This window comes from Phyllobates terribilis, unplaced genomic scaffold (genome assembly GCF_046119375.1).
Source record: "Phyllobates terribilis strain yellow unplaced genomic scaffold, ASM4611937v1 Scaffold_4__5_contigs__length_816908805, whole genome shotgun sequence".
Taxonomy (NCBI): domain Eukaryota; kingdom Metazoa; phylum Chordata; class Amphibia; order Anura; family Dendrobatidae; genus Phyllobates; species Phyllobates terribilis.
Genome location: NW_027362764.1, coordinates 42,840,178 through 42,850,744, shown reverse-complemented (window position 1 = coordinate 42,850,744; position 10,567 = coordinate 42,840,178). Strand labels below are relative to the sequence as shown.

At 47.2% G+C, this 10,567-nt stretch overlaps 1 protein-coding gene across 1 annotated transcript in view; it reads left to right on the top strand.

Annotated features, from left to right (window-relative positions):
- Positions 1-275: 275 nt before the first annotated feature.
- Positions 276-10,567, top strand: part of CUNH7orf78 (chromosome unknown C7orf78 homolog) — a 147,209-nt gene continuing 136,917 nt past the window's right edge. Inside the window, exons 1-2 of the mRNA XM_073677284.1 lie at positions 276-559; positions 1,176-1,622. Of these exons, the coding sequence (XP_073533385.1) occupies positions 1,182-1,622 (441 nt within the window). The 5' untranslated portion in view covers positions 276-559; positions 1,176-1,181. The remainder of the gene's footprint in view (positions 560-1,175; positions 1,623-10,567) is intronic.

Sequence of the window (10,567 nt, the reverse complement as noted above, 5' to 3'; positions counted from 1 at the left end):
CGCTTGCATTGATTTCCCCTGTTGTCAGGGGCCTCGGTTGCACTGATTTCCCCTGTTGTCAGGGGCCCCGGTTGCACGGATATCCCCGGTTGTCAGGGGCCCCGGTTGCATTGATTTCCCCTGTTGTCAGATCCCCGCTTGCATTGATTTCTCCTGTTGTCAGGGGCCCTGGTTGCACGGATATCCCCTGTTGTCAGGGGCCCCGGTTGCATTGATTTCCCCTGTTGTCAGGGGCCGCGGTCACAACCACTCCCCTGGGCTCCTGCTCTGACTTGTCTCCTCTACAATCCTTGCTCAGCACATTTCAGGCAGGAACAATAGCGGATACATTGTTGCTAAGTTCCATTAATTGCGCCTTTTACAGTCAACACAGAAGATTTGCAGTTGGTATTTTGTGAACGGAGAATTACTTAGTATCCAGGCAACTCCGGGACCTGCACAGACCGGCAGCACCGTGTGTCCTACAAGGTGACACCATCTCCTCGACCCCATGGATCCCTGACTACTGATCCTCAGCTACTCACAGACAGACCCGGAGATATAACCTGAAGTGTCCGAGGTAAGAGACCTCACCGAACGTCTCATATCTGACCGAGTGGACGGAACGTGCTGTATTATAAGACAGTGCGGATTATCAAACCGTCCTGGAACAGTACAGAACACGAAGAATTGACACAAAATTCACTGCTAAAGCTTCAGTCTTCAGTTGTAGATAGATAACAGATAGATAATAACAAAAGAATACAGCCGCCTCTGTAAGCGCTACGATGTGATATATAACATTTGGCAGCAGTATTGCTTTATATAATATACTTATAAAATTAAGGTACATAGCACAAATTGGCCAATTCATGAGAGCCCACCAGCAATGACTAGAAAGTTAATCTTCTCATTGTTGTGGCTGGTGGGCTCTCATGAATTGGCCAGTGTAGGTCAGTTTTTTGTGCATACATAATTAGATTGACGTGGAGGTGACATAGCCAGGTGGTGTTCCTCTATAGTGAAATTCCACACATGCTGCATTGTTTAACCCTCTATTTATCCTATCTCGTTGGGTTTGTTTCCCAGTAGCAGACCCCCATGCTCCATTATACATAAGTGACTTTAGCAGCAGCCTCTTGGCATTGAGCTTTCTGCCGTCAGTAACCTGTGCTATTATTGCTGTGTCTCATTAGATAACAATGTCTGTCGGTATCAGACTTCCGGATGATAATGAACGTCTTTACTTGTTCTCCAGACAAGTGAAATTTAATGCAAATGAGAATCTGGCCATAGAGAGAAGTAATAATTTTATGTTTCCGAAGACAATTCCAGAGAATAACATCTGGAAGAAGAAGCCTCCGGACTTCAGCGTTGGTTTGTACAGATCTCTGAATTTACCGAGGAGGTCGGAGGAATCTAAGATGAGGGAAAGAAGGAACAGAAATCAGGTACTTAAAAGAAACGAGATGGAAATGATAAGAGACCCCCCTCCCCCACAGCTGAGGAAATCCGAGGAACCGGAGAAGTTTCTTACAAGATTTAGGCTCGTGGAACCATTTGAAGCCAACTTATTGTATGTTAAAAATGGCGTCTACCCAAAAGATAAATACAAGGATCCAAAGCCGCATGACTTCAGACAAGTAAGAAAATATCACACACTCCTATCCTGAAATACTCTGTGCTGCTGGTGACCCCACTCCTTTTACTCTGTAGCTCTCAATCTGTGACCTCCCACTCATCTCCATTCTGCTTCTCACAAGATGACACTGCAGTTCACTGCTTCTTACAATATCAACATAGTCATCTGCTTAAATACTCTGTGCTGCAGGGGAACTAGCTCCTTCCACCCTCAGTCAGTGACCCCGCTTTTATCTCTAGTTTCCCTTTCATATCATGATGTTGCCCCTATTATCACATATAAGGTCAGGTCACGTATTACAACAAGATCAGTATACCACTTATGTCTGAAATACTCTGTGCTCCTGGGCACCCTGATCCTTCCATTATGTAAATCCCAGCCAGTGACTTCCCTTTTATCTCAATTCTTCTATTTGCATCATGACATATTCAACCCTTCCTCACTTGCATCATTAAATGAGATGACAGGTCAGTGTTTCCCACAAGATCAACACACTCATTTACTGAAACACTCTGTGCTGCTTGTCCATGTTCAATTTTCAGTCTATATGTTTCATAGTCTCCTAACGTCAGGATACTAATCCCTCTCACATCCAGCCCTATCCTCACAAACGTCATCTTATGAGAACATCGGTCACTGCTGCCGACAAAATCAACATAATCAACCTAAAACAACTCTGGACTCTGGAGACTCTTCCTTTTATCTTTCAAGATGTCACCTTTTTTTTTGTTCCCTTCTTTTTGAATTTTGGCAAAGTAGTCCTGTCCTTACTAACAACATCAAATGAATGGACTGGTCACTGCCTACTTCAAAATCAAAACACTCACCACCTAAAACACTCTGTGCTGTTACAGAACCCTGCTCCTTCTTATATCTCCAAATCCATCACTGTTTTTCTATTCCCTGCCTCTTGTCGTTTGGTGATCTGTCCTTACTAACTTAAATTAATGAACAGGTCACTTTCTAGGACAAAATCAGCACACTCATCATCTAAAACACTTTGGATATTCGCAGTATGTGTGGTGGAGGGTAAGTCACCTTTTTTATTGTCATGTGGCATTTGATGAGGTTTTCTTTTTGCAAAAGTCTTCAAAATAGCTCATGTGGTTCATTCATTTTACACTCTTTACTTGCGTTTTAAATTATTTTTTTTTTAGACATTTTAAAGCAAAAAGTCACAAATTCCAATAGAATTTTCAGAGAATCTATAAAAAAAAAAAATCTGACATTCATAAAATCACTTTGGTGGGTGGGGGTGGGGGGTAACTAGAGTACATTTCTGTCAAAATGTTGCAACTTTTTAAAATGTTGCAATTGATGAATCAGCCCGAAAACGTCCGGAAAACTGTCCCCAATGATGAACATCAAAAACAGAGCATCAGGTAAAAGCTTAGGAAATAGGCTTAACAAAGGAGCAAATAAAAAAAAGAATAAGGAGCAAATAAAAAAAGAATAAGGAGCAAATAAAAAAAGAATAAGCAGCAAATAAAAAAAAAGAATAAGGAGCAAATAAAAATACCAAGACCAAAAAAAGTTGCAAATGCAATAATGAACCGGCCCCGTGGTGTTTGCGTTTCATCAGGGCCACGATACAGAAACTTACGCTACTTTGTACACTTTGAAGAAGTTTGTCCTCCAGAGCAGCACTTTTCTGGACTGGTAGAAAAATGCTAAAATTGGCAGAATTTTTCTATAACCTGCAAAAATTTTCCAACATTTCAAACTGTTTTACCCCCGAATTCTGGCAAAACCTGTTTGCTGCATTGTCCCCTGCGTGCTCAGCACAAAAGGCAAACGCCCCAGGTTGTTACTAAGTAATTTTTCATCGTCTTGTAGAATTTATGATTTAATCCTCCGATCCTGCCAGGTTACGTTCCTTACGTTTCCTTACTGCTGTGGAAGCTTCAGGGTCGGATTTGGTCAGTTTTGCTCCCAGATTTACCTGTCACGTTCTCGTTCAGGAATAAGCAGCTCCTTATATTCTGGCCGTCATGTGTCTGACAATAACCAGAAGCAGAAGTATTCCTCAGTGATGGACACGGTCAGGAGTCAGCACCACATTGGCAGAGATGACACCTGTGGGCAGTGCCCTGGTGGGAGCGCTGCTGAAATGCCATACTCTGGAATAGATCCCCCGCATTCAGTAACGACACAAAGGGACCGTATATTACACAATAGATGTTTGTAGGGAAGAATTTTAGCAGGAGATATTTTTTTTTTGTCTTCCTGTAATTTTTTCTTTAAATGATTAGAGAATCGCTTAAATGGCAATTACTGATATACAGTTCATTCTTTACCCAGATATATGCAGAGTGGATTGAGGACCCTAGCAGGGTAGTAGCGGCACTACCCTCTTACCAGCACTGCTTCATACAAGTACACCCAATATCCAGGGTTTACCAACTACCCCCATCTTCTTTGTATATGAGGGCATCGTGGTTATTAGTGTTGAGCTGGCATGCTCGACACTGTTCGTTACTCGCCCGAGCATCTCATTACTCGGGATGTTCGGCGGGCACCGAGCATTTCCGGGTTACTCGGGCGGGAGCTCTGGTCTCCGCCCTGCATGTTTGGCGCTCTTTACAGAAACAATGAACATGCAGGGATTGCTAGCCAGTCACTGTAATGCCGCAGCCATGTTGGTTGTGGGCATTACAGTGATTGGCTGGCCGCACAGCGTCGCCATCTTGTGCACAGTCGCTCCGGATCAGACAGTGTAGGGTCAGTGCTGCTGAGCTAGGGAGAGATTTATACTGCGATATAGTTAGTGTAGGGTCTCTAAAGCCTGGCAAATCAAACAAACAGTCCTTCTCAGGACTAATATCCATCCCAGATATCAGGCAGGCAGGCTGTATAGGAGACGCAGTGGTTATACCAGCAAACGCTGCATTACAGTCCTGTGTGCTGCTACTGCTGGTCAAATTGCTAGACTTGGATCACCCCGGTCTCAGGGGCCAGGAAAAAATATTATTTTTTTCATCTAAATCCTGTTTGTTTGTTTTTTCCTCAGTCAGACTGTACAAATACGTGTCTTATTAACCTTTTGGTATCCCCCCCCCCAAAAAAAAAAAAAAAATTGAGTGTGTCTGTGACTGTTCAGATACCAATATATCTGTTTAAAAGAGTCTGGTGTAGGCCAGATAACTAGAACTGTGGTTTTGCAGTTCCACAGGTCAAACTCTGTATTATCCAGCTTTTGGTATTTTTTCCGCAAAGAAAAACAGTAATAGTGTCTCTCTGATTGTTCAGACGCAAATATATTTGTTTGAAAGATTCTGGTGTAGGCCAGAAAAATATAACTGTGGTTTTGCAGTTTCACAGGTCAAATCTCTGTATTATCTTGTTTTTGGCATTTTTTTGCCTATAAAAAAAAACGTAATAGTGTCTCCCTGACTGGTCAGACACCAATATATCTATTTAAAAGAGTCTGGTGTAGGCCAGAAAAATATAACTGTGGTTTTGCAGTTCCACGTTTCAAATCTCTCTATTATCCAGCTTTTGGTATTTTTTGCCGTAAAAAAACAGTAATAGTGTCTCCCTGATTGTTCAGACACAAATATATCTGTTTGAAAGATTCTGGTGTAGACCAGAAAAATATAACTGTGGTTTTGCAGTTCCACGGTTCAAATCTCTGTATTATCCACTTTTGGGCCTTTTTTACATAAAAAAAACAGTTTGAGTGTGTCGCTGACTGTTCAGCCCCAAATATATCTATTAAAAAAGTCTGGTATACGCCAGTAAATTAGAACTGTGGTTTTGCAGTTCCACGATTCAAATCTCTGTATTATCCAGCTTTTGGCCTGTTTTACGTAAAAAAAAAAAAAATAGTGTCTTCCTGTCTGTTCAGTCACAAATATATCTGTTTAAAAGATTCTGGTGTAGGCCAGAGAAATAGAACTGTGGTTTTCCTCTTCCACGGTTCTAATCTCCTTTTTATTACCCTTTTTCCATTGATAGTGCGAGTGTAAGCTATTTTACTTCATTTACAATGGGCAAGGCGTGTGGCAAGGGACGTGGAACTGGACATTCTTGTGATGGTGCGTGTAGAGGACGGGGCCGTGGCCAAGATGAAAATGTGCCACAACCAACAGCCACATCTTCTCGCTCCCACTTCTTGACCGAATTACTAGGGAAGCACACTACAACACCAGTATTGCGAACTGATCAGTGTGAACAGGTTATTAATTGGATAGCAGATAATACTTCCAGTTACCTGGGCACCACCACCTCCGGTCTGTCTTCCACACGGTCAAGTTTTAGTAGCTGTGAGTCTCGACCGCATACTCCTCCTCACCCTGATGCTCCTTCCTCCCACCATGCCGAGTGTGGTCAGACAGCAACTGATCCCACACTTGGACACTCTAAAGAGCTGTTCACTGGTCCATTTCCATATTTGTGCCGCTCGCCTGCTCCGCTTGAAGTGGTGGAAGAGGAGATCCCATGAAGCGATGCCCAAATATTTGACAGCCACGGTCACAGGAAATCGACGCTGGCACTTTGTCACAAGAGGTGGACGATGACGAGACACAATTGCCACTAAGTGAGGAGGAGGATCGTGGTGCGCAAGTGGAAGAGGAGGAGGTGGTGGATGATCTAGTAACTGACCCAACGTGGCAGGAGGACACGCAGAGCGAGGCCAGCAGCACACAGGCGGAGGGAGGCAGAGTACCCCAAAAGGCAGGAAGAAGCAGTGTGGTGGCCGCACACAGAAGGCGGACAACAGTTCCCCGCAACACCAACACGAGGGACGTTGCCAGTACAACCGGTAGGTCTTCCAGAGTCTGGAATTTTTTTAAAGACTCTGCTGATAACCCCAAAAAGGCTATTTGTACCACCTGCCATGCCAGCATCAGCAGGGGTGACAAAACTACCAGCCTGACCACCACCAGCATGATCAGGCACACGGCAGCAAAGCACCCGACTTTGTGGGGCGAACCCCAGGGTCCACGACCAGTGTCAGCGGGTGTCACCACTGCTTCTTCCGCTGTTGTGCGTGCAATAGAACCCCCTGTTGTGCGTGCAAGGCAATCCCCTGTCCATACTGCATGCAAAGATGCCCCCTCCTCTCAGTCTTCACTTGTTATGGCAGTTTCTCAAGAAACAGCATCAACGTCCACGTCCCACCGCAGAGTTCAATTGTCCATATCCCAGAGCTTTGATTGAAAGCGCAAATTCGCAGCCAACGCCCCACAGGCCACAGTCCTAAACTCGCACATTTCACACGACTGCTTGCATTGGAAATGCTGCCTTTTAGGCTGGTAGAGACGGAATCCTTCCGCAAACTTTTGGCGGTGGCCGTCCCTCGGTACTCAGTCCCCAGCCGACACTATTTTGCCCCATGTGCCATCCCCGCACTACACAAGCACGTGTCCCAAAACATCTGCCGTGCCCTCAACAACGCAGTTACTGGGAGAGTCCACCTGACAACGGACACGTGGACAAGTGCTTGTGGCCAGGGACGGTACATCTCCCTGACGGCACACTGGGTAAACATAGTGAAAGCCGGGACCCAGTCGGACCTTGGGACGGAACACATCCTCCCCACACCGAGGATTGCGGGCCCTATGTCATTCAGAGTTGCCCCCACAGTGTACAGCTCCTGCACCACATCCTCCTCCTCCTCATGTTCAGCCTCCATCTCAGATATCACCACATCAGTTACAAGCTGGAAGCATTGCAGTACTGCCTCAGCCAAGCAGCAACAGGCTGTGCTGAAACTCATAAGCTTAGGTGATAAACCTCACACTGCTTGTGAGTTGTGGACAGCTGTAAAAGAGCAGGCAGTTCTGTGGCTGAGACCGCTGAACCTACATCCCGGCATGGTCGTGTGTGACTATGGCCGTAACCTGGTGGCGGCTCTGAGGCGAGGTGAGATCACACACGTACCATGCCTGGCTCATGTGCTTAACCTCGTGGTTTTCAGTGGTTTCTTAAATCGTACCCCGAGTTGCCAGATCTGCTCGTCAAAGTACGTCGCCTGTCAGCTCATTTTCGGAAGTCGGCTACAGCTTCCGCCGCCCTTGCTGTGTTGCAGCAGCGTTTGCCACTTCCGGCACACTGACTGGTGTGTGATGTCCCCACACGTTGGAACTCTACCCTCCACATGTTGCAAAGGATTTGTGTGCAGAAGAGAGCAGTTGTGGAGTACCAGCTGCAACAAGGCCGTCGATATTCAGGTCAGACTCCACACATAAGACCTCAGGAGTGGACCTGGATGTCTGACATATGTACCATCCTGACAAACTTTGAGGAGTCCACCAAGATGGTGAGTGGCGATGACGCCATCATTAGCGTCAGCATCCCACTTGTCTGTCTTTTGCAATGTTCTCTGCAGAGAATTAAAGAGGAGGCATTGCAGCCAGAGTATGATGAGATGGATCAAGAAGCCATAGCGGGTGATTACACACAGCCCAGCCTCATCTCATCCCAACGTGCATTGGGGGACAATGAGGGAGAGGAGGAGGAGGAGGAAGAACAGGAGCTGGTATCATGCGCTGTAGACGGTAGTACCTGTACAACTGTCATACCGTTGGTTCAGCGTGGGTGGCCTAAGGACAGGGGGGGGGGAGGAGGAGAGCATGGTCAGTGGTCATCTTGGTGAGGACACGGAAGTCTTGCCCGTTACCAGTCTGGCACGCATGGCTGACTTTATGTTACGCTGCCTTAACCGTGACCCTCGCATTGTAAAAATGTTGGGTGACAGTCATTACTGGTTGTTGACACTTTTAGACCCCCGCTACAAGGAGAACTTTCACGCTCTTATTCCTGAGGTGGAGAGGTCTACAAAAATGGGGCAGTACCAGAAGGCCCTTGCTGCAGAACTTTTAAAAAAATTCCCATCTTAACACGCTAGCGGCAGAGGTCACAGTTCGTTGCCCAACCAAGGTGTACAGGCGAGAGAGACGCAACTCCAATCCAGCAGAGGCAGGGTAACACTGTCAACATTCTGGGACAGTTTCTGAGACCCGCCCACCTTACAGGCCCTGAAGCGCGGGGTACTCTTACAAGCAGTGGAAAGTTTCAAGAGATGGTGAGGTAGTACCTTGCCGACCGTACCAGCGTCCTCCGTGATTCCTCTGTGCTTTTTAATTATTGGGTTTCCAAGCTGGACACTTGGAATGAACTCGCTCTGTACGCCTTGGAGGTCCTGGCCTGCCCTGCCGCTAGCGTGTTATCGGAGCGTGCTTTTAGTGCCGCTGGGGGAATTATAACTGATAAGTGCACTCGCCTGTCAACTGACAATGCTGACAAGCTGACCCTTATCAAAATGAATAAGGGCTGGATTGGGCCAGACTTTTCATCACCACCAAATGACAGCAGAGTAACATAAAGTCAAATCCAATGTGTTATTTTGGGAGGTGTATTCCCATGCACCGCTTCACACCCACACATGGGTATATGACGCGCCCCTGGGCCTGTGTCGCGCTGCGTTGCGCACGCGGGAGCTTACCCGGAGCCGGATCTCTTGAGGGTTGTAGTCTCGTGGCGGCGACCCGGTCCGTGCCCAGGGAGTCAAACTGAGCGGCGATGTATCGGCGGTAGATGTTGTACGACTACGCCACCCGTTGAATGCAGCTATGGAGCTGCCGCTGCAGGACAGTCCGCTGAGGCCGGTGGATGGATGGTGCAGCGTAGATGGTATAACCCCCAACGGGAGGGGTATGGCCTCAGGGCAGCAGATGTGGATGATGGGGGTAGCAGGAACCACTCGGAGACGGTACTGTGTAGTTCAGGGTCTTTACTGGTGACAATGATAGACCCTCCCGGAGTACTGGCTAGCGATTGGGGCCTGGTCAGTCCTTGAGCAGATGGGATCTCCCCTGGCCAGGTGGAGTTGTAGGCCTCCCAAACTGACTGTACTCTTCTGGCTACCTTGCTAGAAGCGGGTATAAGTAGCCCACGTCCCTGAGTGTACTGTGTGGTGCTCACCCGTATGGCCGGTGACTCGGGGCCTTCTAATGGCTTCCGCTCCACGATGGCGGTGCTGGTCCCACGCGTGTGACCGTGCCTTCGGGCTTCTTGGCCAGAGGACCTGAAATCCCCTGCCTGACGGATTCTGCTGCTGGGTAGGAGTTAGTCCCCACAGCCTCGGACTCCGGGTCCGGTAAGAAATCTTCTCAGTCAGGGCGAGCTCTGCAGCTGCCAGCCCCTGACTTGTAGTAGTATTGCTCCCACTGAGCTTCTGCTGTTTCTTCCTGTGACTGTTTCTTGTCTCTACTCTCCTTGACTGACTAACCCTGCCTCAGCCCAGGGTTTATACAGGGGAAGTTCTTCCCCTCCCAAGACTGGGCAGGAGGTGTGGCATGCACAGGATCCCTGACCAAAGGACCTCCCACCTGCTCTCAGACATAACATTACATTACTGTGGAAAACCAGACCCCTGGGGTGCCACATTCCCCCCTAGTGAAATTTAGTACTCCGGGACTAAACATATTTTAGAAAAAACATAACAAGATATAACAACAATAATAGTACAATAAGAAGAAACACATAAAGGTGGTCACGGCATGTCCGTAACCGGGTGTAGTCTTTGAAGAAAGCAAGGTGTCCATTTCACCAAAACAGGGAGACGTAACCAGGTAGGGGTCTGTCCTACCCCGAGTCCTTAACAGTCTCTAGTCCATCCTGGGTTACGCTCCAACTATGTACAAGGATTCCCGGTAAATCCACTAAGGATTCCTAAAAATAACTGGAAACACAAAATTATACACAAGCAACAATACACAGATAAACATAAATAAAACAATTTATACACTTCAAATCCTCCAGCGTGCGGGTAACTGGCCTCTAGTGGCCCTAGTGGACCAACGGAGCTGACTGTCTGGCCCTGAACTACAGGGTGTAGGAGCTGTCAAGGGTAAACTGGGCAGCTGTCTACCGGCTCTTTGTCTCACTAGGGGTACGGCAGGCTCACTATAAGCAGAGGGTTGATCCTCCTGTCCTGCT